The 15,340-nt window shown below is 63.7% G+C and overlaps 3 protein-coding genes across 3 annotated transcripts; all 3 read right to left on the bottom strand.

Moving 5' to 3' along the window:
• Positions 1-1,103: 1,103 nt before the first annotated feature.
• Positions 1,104-2,319, bottom strand: EMIHUDRAFT_456278 (hypothetical protein; the record flags this gene model as incomplete). The annotated part of the gene is made up of 3 exons (XM_005783912.1): positions 1,954-2,319; positions 1,261-1,805; positions 1,104-1,116 (listed from the first exon to the last, which is right to left on the bottom strand). The coding sequence occupies exons 1-3, from the start codon at positions 2,281-2,283 to the stop codon at positions 1,104-1,106; spliced, it is 888 nt and encodes a 295-aa protein (XP_005783969.1). The 5' UTR covers positions 2,284-2,319.
• Positions 2,320-7,106: 4,787 nt separating this feature from the next.
• On the bottom strand, positions 7,107-7,598 carry EMIHUDRAFT_231705 (hypothetical protein; the record flags this gene model as incomplete). Its single annotated transcript, XM_005783911.1, has 1 exon — positions 7,107-7,598. The coding sequence occupies one exon, from the start codon at positions 7,596-7,598 to the stop codon at positions 7,107-7,109; it is 492 nt and encodes a 163-aa protein (XP_005783968.1).
• A 2,730-nt stretch (positions 7,599-10,328) lies between these two features.
• EMIHUDRAFT_231703 (hypothetical protein) lies at positions 10,329-11,587 on the bottom strand (the record flags this gene model as incomplete). The annotated part of the gene is made up of 2 exons (XM_005783910.1): positions 10,329-10,393; positions 10,507-11,587. The coding sequence occupies 2 exons, from the start codon at positions 11,585-11,587 to the stop codon at positions 10,329-10,331; spliced, it is 1,146 nt and encodes a 381-aa protein (XP_005783967.1).
• Between the last annotated feature and the right edge of the window lie 3,753 nt (positions 11,588-15,340).

Here is a 15,340-nt window from a genome sequence, read left to right as displayed (position 1 = left end):
GCGGCGGCGATCTCGGCTGGCGCTGCAGCCTCTTGGCTCGCGCCCCCCGAGCGCTTCTTGCGCCGCTTGCCGCCGCGCCGCTTATTCCGCCGGCTCGGCTGATCCACTTTCCCTTCCTCTCCAACTCCCTTCTCGTCGCCTGTTGGCTTGGTCGGCGCAGCTTGGTCGGCGGTGCTGGCGGTGGAGTTGACGGCTGTCGCGCTGTCCTGTTTTCGGCGTCGCCGGTTATGCCGTCCGCCCTTCCGTCGGCCGCGACCCTTTGCCCCGCCTTTATCTCCCTCATCGCCACCGCCCCCCTCAGCAGGCGCAGCAGAGAGGAGCCGCCCTCGGTGCGGCACGACACCGAAGAAATGGGGAGCACCCTGCGCGGCAGTCGCGAACGCGACGAAGAAGAGCACAACGGCAGAGCACGTCATGTGTGCTCTGCCAAGCACGCCTCGACGATCCGGTCTCGACGACGATCCGGCGCCGAGGGGGCGTCTCGGAGAAGAATTCGCGTTTCCTATAGAGGCGTTTCTCCCTTGGGTTGTCTGTTTTCATTTTGATGTTTAGGCGTTTCTTTACGGCCCCTTCCCTGCGACCGCGCACCCCCCTAGGGGGTCAGGGCTCTCTTGGTCTTCCGCCCATAGAGGATAGAGCTCCCGCCCCCGTCCCCGAGCGTGCGCCCGAGGCTCGGTGATAAGAAACATAAGTGTTTGACTGTGTCTGTGATAACAGACCGATATCCAATTCACACACACATACCTCACCGATATGGAGCATGCTGCTAGGACACACGGAGACGGAGATACCGCGTCCTGCGCCGAGGACGCAGACACGCACTCTCCCTCTCACCTCTCGTTCTCTCCGTCGCCGACCCCGCAGTCGGACACACACACACACACACACACACACACACACACACACACACACACACACACACACACACACACACACACACACACACACACACACACACACACACACACACACACACACACACACACACACACACACACACACACCTGTCTATTCATACACACGAGTTGTTGCGGCAATCGCACCGCTATGCCAGCCCCAACGAAATGCGCGGGGGGGGGGGGGGGGGGGGGGCCGGGGGGCTCTTAAAGGGGGGCACTCAAAAAGGGCGGAAGGGCGGGGGGGCCCCCTTCGGCCCCCCGGGGAAAAAGGGGCCCCATGCCCCAATCAAGCAACGGCGGGGGGAGGAAGCGGCAGGCCCCAAAAGGGGAGCTTCCACCCTCAAGCCGGTTCCCCCCGAACCTTTTGGCCGGGGTTTCCCAGGAGCCATCCACGTAAAGCTCCCTGCCCCCCGCGTCAAAAAAGGGGGGGTAAAATTGCCACTCGCCGGTGCCGCGGGTCGATCCTCGCAGAGACCGCTGCGGGGGCGCGTCGTGCCCCGAGGCGGTGATGCAGATCTCTGGCGACGGGTGCCAGCCCGTCGGGTAGCCGTGGCAGAGCTCGAAGCGGGAGGAGGAGGTGCCGAGCGCGTCGATGATGGTCGTGTCGCCGCGGGCCTTGGCGACCACCATCAGCGTGATCGGCTGAGGGATGGGCTCCGTGAAGGGGCGCGTCTTCAGGACGGCCGCGCCTGCGGTGCGCAGAGGCGAGGCGGACTGGGAGGCGGACTGGGAGGCGGACTGGGAGGCGGACTGGGCCCGTGTCGGCGGTGGAAGCGGGCGGTGCGGGGCTGCGGGCGCGCCATCGAAGAGGAAGACGCCGCAGCCGTGCAGCGCGTCCGGCAGGAACTCCGGGCCGTTGAGGTGCGAGTAGGCGCCATGGCCCGAGCCGGAGCGGTCGGCGCAAGCCTTGCCGGGAAAGGGAGAGGGTTCCCAAGGGCGGCGGCACGGGGGGCAGGGGAGAGGGAAGAGGGCCCGACGGTCGGGGCGTTGGGTGGTGGGCGAGGGGATCCGTTCTAATCCGCCCGTGGTCGCGCTCCGAGCGGGCCCCCTTCACCTGCACGTAGGAGGTGCCAAAGCGCTCGGCGAGGGTGAGGTAGCGCTCGTCAGCTTGCAGCCAGAGGTGGCAGTCGGCCGCGATGAGCTCCCAGAGCATCAGGCGGGCAATCGCTCCGCGCACGAGCTCGGCTCTCACGGGCTCCGTTTGCATCCGCACGAGCAGCAGCCGCAGGCTTGTTGCCGCCACCGCCTCGCAAGGCCGCCGCAGAGAGGAGCACGACGCGGCCACGGCGGCGAGATCCGTGGCACCGAGATTCGAGAGGATGGTCTCGACAAGCAGGCCGTCGAGAAAATACTCGGCCCCACACCGGAGCGTGAGCGACAGCATTTATGAGTGTTATGAACGCGTTGACCGAACTTGGTTTCTGCCGCTCTGGCCAGCTTTGACCTGAAAGACGAACATTGCAATCAAAGCCGGGCGATGTCATTTTTTGTGTTTTTTGTTCACGCTTAGGCGGCTCCGGTGGTGAGCCGGTGTGTGTGCCAGTCCGCGCCAGTCCGCGCCCTTGTCGTGCCAGTGTGCTGTGAGAGAGGCTTGCGATTAAGAATTCTTTTTGCCCCATACTGCGTTGGTGTCCAGTCGGCTATATGGCGCAGCGCGCTACAGTCTATTGATTGTTCGTAGCCCTCTCGTTCACACCCCTCCCGCGGCCGCTGGACCTGGGGGTGGGGCAGCGGGCAGGCGCGCTGGGGTCGTAGATGAAGTGACCAGTGTGGCGGCGGGAGGCCGGGAGCCATCGCCACAGCCTTGTGCGTTGTGCTGCATCATCAGCTTGGCCTTTGCTCCTTTCTTTGTTTGTGATGGCCTTGCCTAGCCAGACCGCCGACAGCGTCCCTGCATACACCACCTCTCCCGGCAATGGGTGAGATCGGTGCTCCACCTCGGTCCTCGCCGTGGTGCGCGCGCGAAATTGTAGAGCCAGAACACCGCTCACCGGCCGCCGCCCACCCGCCCTCTTCGCTCACTTCTCTCTGACTCTGTCTGCGCCCACCCACCGCACACGGCTCGCTCCTTTTGAGCGCCTGTGAGCTCTCTGACTCTGTCTTTTCTTCTTGCTGTGTGTTCTCGAGGTTTGCGGTTTGGCCTTGTCCCCATGCAATGGTGTCTCCTGTCGTTTGACTCTGTCTCGCACTCGCTGCAAACTACTCAATCAACCATCCTTCCTGGATGGACAATCGTGTTGAATGTTCTTTATTGCAAAACAATCGCGATTAGTGCACGCGGTACGAACGAGAGAGAGATTTTTATTAACCAACGAACGTGGCGATGGCTTCCACAAGAAGTCTAGAACTCCAAGAACAAGAAACCCCGCGTTTGGCGCGGAGAGCCACACCGGTTTCACCGGCCGAGGCGGGCTCTTTCGCCGCCCCTGCGCCCCCCCGCGCGACAATCTCATCGCCGTCCGCGGGACGGTGCATGTTCGCTGCGATGGCCCGGTGCATTCCGGCGGCGCGATTGCAGCCTCTCCAGTCCATTGGCAACGGGCCGCCGAAGCTCCACCGCCGCGAGCAGCAGCCTGAAACACCACCGGCCGACTCTGACTCATCGTCAGCCCCGTCCCCATGTGCCGCAGCCGAAGAGGCCGCCGCACGGTCCCCGCGGCGTGTGCTCCATCAGGGTGGGCTACGCAGGGCGGGCCCGACCGGCGTCTGGCGCACCCGGTGGGTCGTTCTTGTCGCCGAGGCGGGCGCCTTCTTCCTCGAGGCTTACGTGCCCCGAGCCTCGGCCTTCCAGGTAGGGCACGCGCAGCTCGAGGGTGGCAGGGCGACGGAGCGACTGCCACTCGAGGGAGCGATCGTGAGCCGCGCTGCGCCCGGCGCGGACTGCCCGCGCGGTGGCGGCCGGCACACCATCTCGCTCGCCATCGTTGGTGGCCCCATCGTCCTCCTGACCACCCCCGACGCCCGTGTCGGCTCCAAGTGGCTCGCGTCCATCCGGGCTTGCATTGCTGCGGGCGGCCAGTCCGAGGCAGCGTCATTGCTGCGTGCGCTCAGGCGCTGGAAGGGCCGCTTGGTGGCCCGCTCCGGCTCCACGCGCGACGGCAACGCCCCCAACGCCAAGCGCAGCGGCAGCCCAGCCTTGCCCAAGCTCGACCGCGCATTGCTGCGCAGCGGCCCGTGTGCCGCCGCACGGTACATGGACGCGCACCGTCGCCATCGCGGGCGGCTCCCTGTTGCGCGGCAGCCGTCGGAGCCACCCACCCGCGGGGACCCGGCGGCGAGAGGAGCCGGGCGCGCGGCGGCAGCCGAGAGCGCTTGCCCTCGGCGAGTGGGCTCAGCCGTGCCGAGACTGGATGTTGGCACTGGTAGAACAAATGGGCTGGCGACGGCGGCACGCGAGAAGGGCAGGTATGGCGGGGATGAGGAGCGGACGGTCGCGGTGGAGGTGCAGGCGGGTCTGGCGGTGGAGCTGGAGGCGGCAAGGCAAGAGGAGCCGCCAGCAGCAGCGGCGGTTGCAGCTTTGGGCGATGCGGCCCCCGAGCCCTTGGAGGGGGAGGCCGTGGCGTCAACGTTAGTGGAGGGGGCGGCCAGGGCGGAGGCTGATGTGGGTGCTGTGAGCCTGCAGGAGGGTGGGATGGCATTTGCGCCGCAAGAGATGAGGCAGGCGGCAAAGGCGGTGGAGTCAGCGGAGGAGCGGAAGGATCTGGTGGTGACGGTACCAGCGATGTCTTGGGCGCAGGCATTGTCTCAGGAGACGACAGGGGGGTCGCCCAAGGAGGGCGGACGAAACGTCGCGTGTGTGGGAGTTGACACGGCGACAGAGGAAGAGGGGGACGTGGCGGTCGATGCGATAGCAGACGAGGCGATCCGGCCCGCGAGCATCGCGGTGGCAGCGAGCGTGGGGGCGCAGCCTGTGGCTACAGGCGTGGCGGCGCTGGACGATAGAGGGGCAGGCGGTGACAAATCGGAAAAGGTGTCGCAAGACGCTGACGCAGACTCGATGGCGATGGAGGCACTTTCGGGGGCGGTGAGACCATCCCTGACCGGAGCGATGGCTGCACAACAGGCCCGACCAGAGTCCGCGTTGCGGAGGGCCCAGGCCGCGAGGAGGGCTAGGGAGGCGGAGGCTGCGACAAAGGGCGAAGCGGCGGCCGCTCACATGGCCGACATTCGAGCCAAGGTGGGGGGCGACCTTGAACGCGGTGCGAGCCGTGAGAGCAACCGGCAGCGGTGCGGAACGACTCACAGGCTGCGATCGCTCTGTTCATGCGACGAGTGCTGCGACCCGCAGACCGCTGCGATCGAGGCGGCGCAGGACGAGGTGTGGGCGCTAGCGCGGCAGCAAGAGAGAGCCCAAGAGCTTGCTGTCCTAACGCGTCAATCGGCCGGCTGCGGGGCGATCGGCGGCACGCCGCGAGCCGAGCTTGTGCACCCTCAGCTCGCTCGGGCTCAGCTTCGACGAGGCGCCCGTCGGCCCACCACCAACCGCACGCTTCGGCGTGCTGCGCCAAGCGAACGGCTGGCTGAGCCGGCTGCGGCTCGGCCCAACGGCTTTGAATGTCCCGCAGCATTTGCATGCCTTGACAGCGCTACACCTCCGCAGCCAGGCGCTGAACCGAATGAAGCGGCGGTGTGGCGCTTGCGTACCGAGACGCTCGAGGCGCAGCTGGCGGGTGTGCGCAGAGCGCTCGCTACCGCGGAACAGGCAGTCACGCGGGAGCGGCGAGCGCGCCGCGAGAGCGAGTGCCGCGCCGAGCTGTTGGCTGAGGCGGAGGCGGGTTGGAGGCGCCGGAGCGAGGAGGAGCGCGCTCAGCGGCTCGGGTCGCTCGGCATGCTAGTAGCACGGCGGACCGCTCACCGGGACTTGCGGCGCGCACTCCACGCTTGGGTGGACCACAGGTCGCGGCAGCGGCAGGCGCGGATCGCTACCGCGCAGTGGAGGAGCGTCCAACGGCTCAGAGCCGGTCTCGATGCTCTCCGGCTCGCGCAGCGGCGAGCTCACATGGCGCGCCGCTGCCAGCGCCTCGCGCAGCAGCAGTCCCGACGATCGCTCGCCACCTGGCGCATGTGGGCAGCGGCGCAGTGGGGGTCACGCCAGCGGCATGCCGCCGCCAAAGCGCGCCTCGAGTGGCAAGCTCCTAGCAGCTGCAGCGGTCTACGCCGCGCTTTCGGCGTGCTGAGCTCAGCAGGCCGGCGCTGGCGGGCCCAGTGCAACGCACTCCTGGACAGGGACCGGCTCGCCGTGCACCACGCGCTGCATATGTGGCGCTCAACGGCCGAGGCCTCGCGCCCGCTGAGAGTGATGCAGAGCCGCAACGCTGCGCTGGCGGCGCAACTGGAAGAGCTGCAGATTGTGGCACTTCAGGCTCGTGCCGGGCGTACCGCCCGCCACGTATCGACACCACCCGTTGACGACCCCGCCCGATGCTCTAGGCACGCCTCGACTTGCTGGCCGAGGAGGAGGAGCGCCTGACGTGCCAGCTGCCCTCAGCTGACGCAAGTGCGCGCGCCGCGCTCGAGGGCTCGCTCGAGACGGTCCGGGCTCAGGTCGTCAGCCTGCACCAGATGATAGCAGCCAGCTTCCAGCTCGAAGGCGGAGCCGGACCCGTTCCCGACGCATCCGTGTCCGGCGCGCCAAGCTCGCCCACGTGCTACGGCCAGAGCTTCAGCGAGTCTGTAGACGGCGGCTACGAGTCATTTGAGGACACTGCGAGGCGGCTGACATGTTTCTCTCCTCCTTCGAGAGGGAGCGTCTTCGGCGACGAGCCCTATGAGTCGTACGAAGCCACTGAGCGTCGTCTGAGCAGCTCGGCTCCGGGACGTCAATGCGTGCTTTGAGAGTGTGTCGTGTGGGTGGGTGGGTGGGACTAGGAGGGGGAGCGAGCCCTCGAGCGCTTCGCGCACTGTCTCTCGCTCGGTGTCGGTGTGCGCGCACTCCGCTCCCGGTGCGCTGACACACATACCGCATTCCGGGTTTCCGCAAGGCGCAACACCGCAGACCGCACATGCGCATGTTGTTTTTTGGATATTGCACTGCATGTGCATGCACCGATGCGCAGGGAAGCTCCCTTTCCCCATCTCTACTACAAATGTGTCCGTTTTCATTTATTCATGTACTACTAGTACACTACTACGTCGAGTGAGTAGGCAGCTTGCGCGCGTGACAGGGGAGAGCAAGCCGCGCTCCTCACGAGAGTCGCATCAGCCGCCTCACCACGGGGAACGAATGCTGACGTAATACACCCGCCAGGCGCAGAGCGATAGGCCGACCCCGAGTGCGCCGAGCAAAAGTTCGGGAGTAATGGATAGCAGCCGCGCACTTGGCTGCTCCCACAGCGCCGCGTCAGCGCAAAATGGATCGACGCACGCGCCAAGCGCAATGGAGGAGCAAAACGCAAAAAGCAGGTAGAGAAGGAGCGAGGCGGCAGCGACGCGTGCACCAGAGACAGCTGCAGTGCGCTCGTCGCAAACGGTGGAATAGGCAAAGCCTCCCGTCAACAGCCCTCCCGACACCCACAGAGACGAACATCCCGCCGCAAAGGTGAACGTGTGACCGAGTCGCACGGGCTCGGCTGAAACGGGGGCGGCCCACCCAGGAAAGTCTGAGTCGATGAGGACAGTGCACAGTGCACGCGCAAATGCATACGCAAAGATGACGGAGACCTCCGACGATATGAGGAGCGGGTCATCTTCCGAGCGCATGTGCAAGAGAGAGAGCGAATGGGGGAGGCGATCCAAACGTCTAGCCATAGCGGAAGTAGAACGTGGATGGTGCAGGCTCGGCGTGGCGTGAAGGGCGCAGGCGCCATGCAGCAATATCGGCAGGAGTGCGGCGACCTCCCTCATGCGTGCGGCGGCTTGGGCTGTGCGACAGAAGAATTCTTGAGGAAGCCTCTCTCACAGCACACTGGCACGAGAGTCCACACTGGCACGAGAGTCCCTTGTCAGGAGCAGGAGAGCCCCACCTGTCCCCCTGATCGTCCTTCCAAAATCCTGCTCGTGCAGGTGGGGACCCTGTCCTCCTCCCCCATCCCTCGTCTGGGTTTGTCTGTTTTCTTTCTTTCTTTCTTTTCACACTGGCACGACAAGGGCGCGGACTGGCGCGGACTGGCACACACACCGGCTCACCGACAGAAGAATCGCCGGCAGGCACGCCGCTAAAGGCTGCTCGCCAAGGCTCGCCCCAGCCTCTCGGGTTGACTCGGCCAGACTAAAACCCCGAGAGGCGTGGGAGTACCTCCCCAGGACTTGTCGAACAAGGATCGGAGAAATCTCGTGTTTGAACCGCGAAAAGCGGTCGGTGCCCAAAATGACCGCCTGCACGGCCGCTCCATCTCACGCCTTCGCGCGCCAGGCGAGCGAGGGGGGCAAGCGTTGCGGCGCGGGCGGGGAAAAGTAATATATCTTTACTTCCAAAACCCGGACGTGCCTCCACCGGCACGCCGCTTCCGACAGGGTGATGGAAGGTTCGACGCACCCCCGGACTGGGCAGAGAGGTCCCAATGTAAAGACGATGGGCTGTCCACCCCGCCCCCACTTGCCCTGACTACACAGGATAGCGTGCCCCGACAAACGGCGACACATAGCGGGGGACACTGCGCCGGGGGGTATGCCTAACTTTGGTGCTTTGTGTGGGTCGCGTTCCCATGGTAGCTGTGTGGCTGAAGCCCTCGTGCCGCTGGCTTGCCCCTTCCAGCGGCTGGCCCCTCGAGACTGTCGGTGCTTGGCGGGAGGAGGGGGAGAGGGAGGCCCGGTGGGAGGAGAGGGAGAGGGAGGCCCGGTGGGAGGGGAGGGAGAGGGAGGCCGTCTTGGGCTCTTCTCCTCCCCCCTCCCTGGGCTCTTCTCCTCTCCCCACCCTGGGCTCTTCTCCCCTCCTCCCTGGTACTCTCGGCCTGATTACCGGAGCGACTGCCAGAGCAGACGCTGGGGGGACACTCGCGCCCGGAGGCGGTACGCACGACCCGGAGGCGTGGGGATGGGGGGGGGCCGCGCCGCCGCCGCCGTGCCGCCTTCTCCCGCTTTGACCTCCCCCAGCTGCTTCTCCTCAAATCAACCTGTGAGCTTGCGAGGCGGCGGGGGTGGGAGTGCTCTCGGGCGGCGTGTGCGAGCGCGCGCGGCGCGAGATCTTTTTCGCGAGGGCACGGTGGGTCGGGTGAGCATCTCGCGCGCGCACTATTTTACGTTATATCAAGCACTGCCTTTGCAGGTGGCGTTTATTTTTGCTTGGGGCGGACATCATGACGGGGTAGGTAGGGTAGGGTCTGGGCCCTCCCGTCGGGTTTTTCCCTCTCTCACGCCGGAATTTTCACAGCAGAAAAAGAATTTTTCCGTCCAAATCACGATGTCAACCCTCCCCAAGTCGTTGATCTGGTGCTTGTAGGGCTTGAGAGTGGCCTGCCATGTCACAGGAAGGACTGTGGTTGCAGGATAGTACCACCAGCCATCACTTTAGTTGGTATAGTACCCCACCTTCACCCAGCCCGTGATTTCTTTTTTAGTTTCCCATAAGTAAGGTAGGTAGGTAGGTAGGTAGGTAGGGGCAGGGCAGGGGCCGGTCAGGTTTTTCCAGAATTTCATCATGATGTCCGCCCCAAGCAAAAATAAACGCAACCTGGCCTTTGATGCCTTTGCAAGAACCGCCAGCGGCGGTGGTCGAACCGGTTCGCGGTTCGAGCCGGGACCTTTTGGCTCCCGGTTCGGAACTCGCTTGGAGGGTTGCTTCGCTCTCGCGGAGCGAGCGCGGGCGCGTGGGTGCGTGTGCGCATGCGCTGCTGCAAGGCGAGGCGAGGCGCGGGGCGGCGCGGCGCGGCGAGGCGGGCGGCGGCGGCGCGCGGTCGTTCTTTTTCGGCAACGGTGCACGCTACTGTTGAAGGATAGTAGTATGGGCTATGGCAGTGGGTGGGGTCGGAGGGCGGCCGGGTCGCTCCGGAGCGGCCCCGCGCGGGGAGGTGGGTGGAGGGCGGGCGCCACGCCATCGGGCAGGCCGCGCGGGGACGCAGCCAGGGCCAGCGCGCGGCGCTAGAGGGCCGGGCGGAAACATACAGAGGTATCGGAGAAAACTTAGCGTAGGGTCGCATATGCGGGAATAGGTCTAGATAATAAATAGGTCACGCACGGACACGTACGGCGGCGGGCGGGGGCGGGGGGTGCTCAGACCTCAGACCCTCACTGACTGACATTAATTTTTCTCCACATTATTACAGCTGCAATGCACTGCAGGATATGGGGGAGGGCGAGGACCGAGGTGCCGAGCCCCCGGGGGTAGCGGGGACGTGAGAGCGTAGGGTCTAGCTAGTAGCGGGTCTCACCTGCGAGACCGCCTGCGTCCTGGCAACCTGGGGTCGGGTATATTCGATATTATTTCGCTACTCTATTCTCGATGCAACATCTAACTCATCTACTCGTGTGTATTCGGTTACTGTTTACTATTTTTTACTCTGCACAAATAAGCGCTTTAAACCGTGTCATGATCCATGGCTCCAACGCGAATGTCCCGGCTTGCTCACACCGGTGGTAGTGCGAGGAAAGCGATCATCCGTGCCCTGGGTGGCCTGGGGCTTGCAACTACACAGGCGGGGGCCCTTTGGAGTGCTGCACGTCCAGCGTGTACCGTTAAGACCGCCGATCGCGTACGTTGAGTGAACGACGCCCATGCGCTTCGGCTGGCCAGAGGGGGTGCTTCCCGAGTAGTTGTGGTCTAGGTCGACATCGTCGTGAAGGGCGAGGGCGAGCGGTCGTGGGGGCGGGCCGCTCACCCGCTCGTGCATCTGGTGAAGGAGCAGCGGCAGCATCCCTCGGCCGCTGTAGCCGCTCAAGTGGTACTGCATCGCGCGCCGTGCCTTCTTCACCCCTGCCAGCAGCGTGGGGTAGTCGAGCCCATCTGCGAAGCGCTCGAGCTCGCGGACGCGCGAGTAGTGCAGCTGCGCGCTGATCACCCGCCAGTCGAGGACGCGTGGCAGCGGCGGCAGCGTGTACTCGGAGAGGAAGATTGGGACGCACTCGTAGTGCAGCAGCTCCGAGACGCGAGGGGTCCACGGCGCGTACCCGCCGCAGACAGGGCAGTAGCGCGCCGTCTGCATCGCCTCGAGGTATTGGTCGGCAGGGAGGGATTCGCGCACCAGCACGCGGGGGCTGGGCGAGTGGGAGAGCCCCGCGAGGAGAGCCTTCCTGCAGGCCGAGGCGGGGTGCGAGCCCGCAAAGAAGAGGAGCAGCGACCGCTCGCCAGCGCCCTTGGACCGGTTGCTGCCGGGGCGGTGGCCTTGCCGCCCAGCCGGCAGCAGGCTCGGCGCAAAGGCCACGCGCGGGAAGTGCACGTTCGGCGTGGGGATGGTGATGTCCTTGGCCTCGTCGTGACACGGGAGCTGTGGCCCGACGCCTAGCTGGGCCGTATACTGATGCAGCGTCTCTCCCCGCCAGCCGGTCTGCTCGCCGTGTGTCATGATGTGGTGGCGCATGAAGTCAACGTCCTTGTACCGGCCGTCGATGCAGCATGGCCCCCGGTCGTTGGTGAAGATGAAAAAGTGCCGCCTTCCGCCGTCGTGCCGAAAGGAGGGGCTGCGCTGCTGTAGCTGCTTGAGGCACTGCTGCTGCCGGATGGCAACCGCTCCGCTGAGGTGCAGCACGAGCAAGACCACCACAGATGCATTAGCCTCGCGCCAGTCTGATGTGACAAAGGGGCTGTTCTCCAGCATGTGTGGAATGAATCCCTGCGCCGCATACTTGCTCGGCCACCACAGCTGGTCGTTGCGAGGCACCCGACCCTGCGGCCCGGCCCAGTCAGTCCTCCAGTTTGGGTGGCAGGTCTCATCCAGATACACTCGGAAGTTGCTCGCTGCGCCAGAACTGTAGAAATTTCGTAGGGACGAAAGGGCTGATGGGAGGGCCACGCCTGCGATCTCGTCGATAACGACAGGCTGGCGGGGAATGTTACCGGTGTCGCGGCCGGTCACCTCCATGATCTCGCAGCGGCTGGCGAGCACAAGGAACGAGTCGGCTCCTCGACTGCCGGCGACGTCGACCGAACGCCCCCTCGCGCCCGAGTCCTGGCGAGCAGAGGCACACGCACGCTCCGAGGTGTCTTGGAGCAGCACGGCAGTACCCCCCCCCCCCCGACCCGGGTACCCAAATGGGTCCTCGGTGAGGGTACCTGGCTGGGCGGGGCCTCTACTCGCCAGGCCCGAGTCAGAGGCGATCGAGCAAAAAGAAATTTACAACACAAAGCTCCCTCGCACGAGTGTGTGTGTGTGTGTGTGTGTGTGTGTGTGTGTGTGTGTGTGTGTGTGTGTGTGTGTGTGTGTGTGTGTGTGTGTGTGTGTGTGTGTGTGTGTGTGTGTGTGTGTGTGTGTGTGTGTGTGTGTGTGTGTGTGTGTGTGTGTGTGTGTGTGTGTGTGTGTGTCACTCACTAATTCACTCACACACCTCGCACGAGGCACGACACTGGGTGGGCACGGGACTGACTGGCGCGCACTGGCACTAACACAGGTACACCACGGGAGAGCCGCCTAAGCGACTCCTGCGAGGACGGCGAGGCACTTAGCTCCGTGCACTCGACCGCCCTCGCCGCAGGTCTGCAAGCTCATTCACAAATCTGCTCTGCGATGGCTGTGTGAAGAACGATTGAGATACGCTGCTTCTGCAGCCCTAGCCAATTCGAGGTGGCATGAAGGTGTAGACACAACCCCCAAGGGAGGGATGGGAGGACGGCACGCCGCCACCACACAGAAACAAAACACACAGGGATTTTTAAGGAGAGGAGTTGTGGTGCTGGCAGCTGGGCCCTGGGCGTCTGCCTCTTCCTATCTCTCTTCGTTTTCTTGATTTCTTTCTTTGTTTTTGTTAAATTCTTGCTTTACTAAGCAAAAAAAAGACAAGAGAGGGGTAGAAGGGCGGGAGAAGCGTAAGACGTCCAAAAAAGATTACGAAACCCGAGGTATATCAACGGCCATGGTGCATGGAGCATGGTCTGCGACTCCAGACTCCGAATGAGGTTGTACATGTTCTGGGAACCCCCTAAGTAGCTCTGGGGGGAGGCGGGGGCCCCCAGAGGCACCGTGCGCCGCGCAACAGTGCGGAAACGGGGCTCCGGCTCTACTAGTCTCTACTAGCACCGACTTCCCGAATGATCACGGTTGATCAGAGGGCAGATTTGGAGAGATCTCGAGGAGTACATACAGATAGACCCTCTAATCATAAGAAACTTCGAACCTGATCGGTCGTACTGACCGCCGACAGATCACTCCAGACAGCAGACAGGCCGACGTCTGCACGCGGCCGGCCGGGCGAGAGGCTTGACACGATCCGACCCTGCGACCCTGACGCTGCTGCTCTAGCTATCAGACATGCGCTGCTGACTGCTGCCACAATGTGCGACCGGTGCTGACCCACTTGGCGGCCTTCCCGGTCAGTGGTGAGGCGCAGTTCAGAGCTGTCGATGGCGCGATGCCGCACTGGTCCCACATCGGTGACACGAGACCACCACGTTTGCCGGTCCAAGAGAGAGGCACCGGCGCTGTCCTGAGAAGGTGCATGGTCCCTCTTGACTGCCCATGCGCGCGAGGCTGTGTAGGCATAGCCTCGAGAGTGCCAGCAGCCAGTCGCCGAGGCAGTTTGTGACGCGCATTGCGTCAGAAGCGTGCACGCGCTGGAAGGACACCTTCCTACTGGCCGTACGATCAGGTCGTCACTGAATGCCGAAGACTAAGGCCGCGAGCTATGCAGGCGGTCAGTTGAGCAGCATGGCACGGTCAGCAGCGCCGAAAGGATGTCGCAAGGCGTGATAGCATGGCCGCAAGTACGCCGAATTCCCATGAAAACAAGTATAAAAAATTGCCCGGAAAAAATGAAAAAAATCGCCTCTGCGGCGGGCTGGGGGACCCCATCTCCCCCCCGCATGGGTACCCCCTAGGGCCCTCGCCTCCCCCCAGAGCTAAGTGGAGAGAGAGTTTTGTTCTAAGTAGTAGGAGGAAGGACCACAGCCCTCACTCACTCACAAACCAAATGACGTGTGATTGTTTGGTATTAAAAATCTCTCTCTGTCTCTCTCTCTCTCTCACACACACACACACTCTCACTCACCCCCAATAATTGTCACAAAACAATAAATATCTCTGTCTAAGCAAGCAAGTGCTTGCTTGTCTCAAGGCGTGTGCCGCACCCTCCAGGGGTGCGCGCCCGTCGCATCTTCCCGTGCCCACTTGAACGTGCCCCAAAACGGCGCTGCTTTTGTACTACGATTTGGGCTGGTATTTGGAGTCACTGCGAAAGTTGAAATCGGCCGACGGACGCGGGTCTGGAAAAAGCAGCGTACGCCTGTCGAGGCATCCCAGCACCATGTCGATTTCTCTGGCCCCGGGGGAGATGGGGTACACAGTAAGCAAGGGTGTCCCGACGCTCGTCAAAGGGCCCTACGAGGGGCCTGGCTTTCCACTCACAAAGCTTGTCGCTGACGCCTACGACTACATGGAGGGGGAGGATCCCAGCGGCTCCATCAAATCGGAGATTGGGCCTGTGACCAAGTGCGATGGCTAGGCGTAGTATGGAGACACACAGCACTGTGCACGAGCCGACCCCTCCTGATGATGTTCAGATTCGTCACGGACGCTGGCATGTGCCCCATCTCCGGCACCATCTACAAGGTCAAGGCGGCCTTTAACGTGGTGGCGGGCCAGTTCATCAGCACGATGTCTGCAGATGGCACGAAAGCAGTCGTCCTCGGGCCAAAACTGTGTGGTCCTGCCCGCCCGCCACGAACCCCCACCCCCCCCCCACCCACCCACCCACCGCCCCTCCCACCCACCTGCCCGCGGTTCACCCGCGGGACCGACAGACCACCGCCCCTCGCTTACTCTCTGACTCTCCCCCCCCTCCCCAAACTAATACCCACGAAGTTACGCTCCGCCGACGGACACGGTCGTTCTGGCAAACTCGTGGAGCGACCCTCTGGGCAGCCCTGACCCGGTGTCCTACACCTTTGTGCCGACCACCCCGACGAGGACGACCTTCAAGGTTGGGCCCCTCGCGGACAACCTAGTGAAGGACGTGACCGTCACTTGGTTTGCGGTCCCGGAGAAGTTCTCCACTAGCACGTGCGAGGACTTCTTTGGGGAGCTTGCGTCGTTGATGTTGGTAGACATCACGAAGTACTCTGGGGATGTGGCCGCCATGACGGCAAAGGACTTCCCCAGCATCGCGCCGTTTGCCAAGAAGGTTGGCTTTACCATCGATGGCATCGCCCCTGGGGGCACCTCGCCGGCCAAGGGGAAGATGTCGAGCGATGAGAAGAGCGCGCTGCTGATGCTGGCACAGAAGTACCAGATGGAGAGCGAGCTCCAGACTATGATTGCGATGCAGGCGCGGCTCTGCCATGCGGCAGAAACGACTCCAAACAGCGAAAACCTCTGACACGTCCAGCGGTTGGCGGGTGTTGCCTCGCGCGATCTCGCCCC

The sequence above is a fragment of the Emiliania huxleyi genome, assembly GCF_000372725.1.
Source record: "Emiliania huxleyi CCMP1516 chromosome Unknown EMIHUscaffold_175, whole genome shotgun sequence".
NCBI lineage: Eukaryota > Haptophyta > Isochrysidales > Noelaerhabdaceae > Emiliania > Emiliania huxleyi.
Note: the sequence above shows the minus strand (reverse complement) of the source record. Positions and strands in the feature narration are given on the sequence as shown.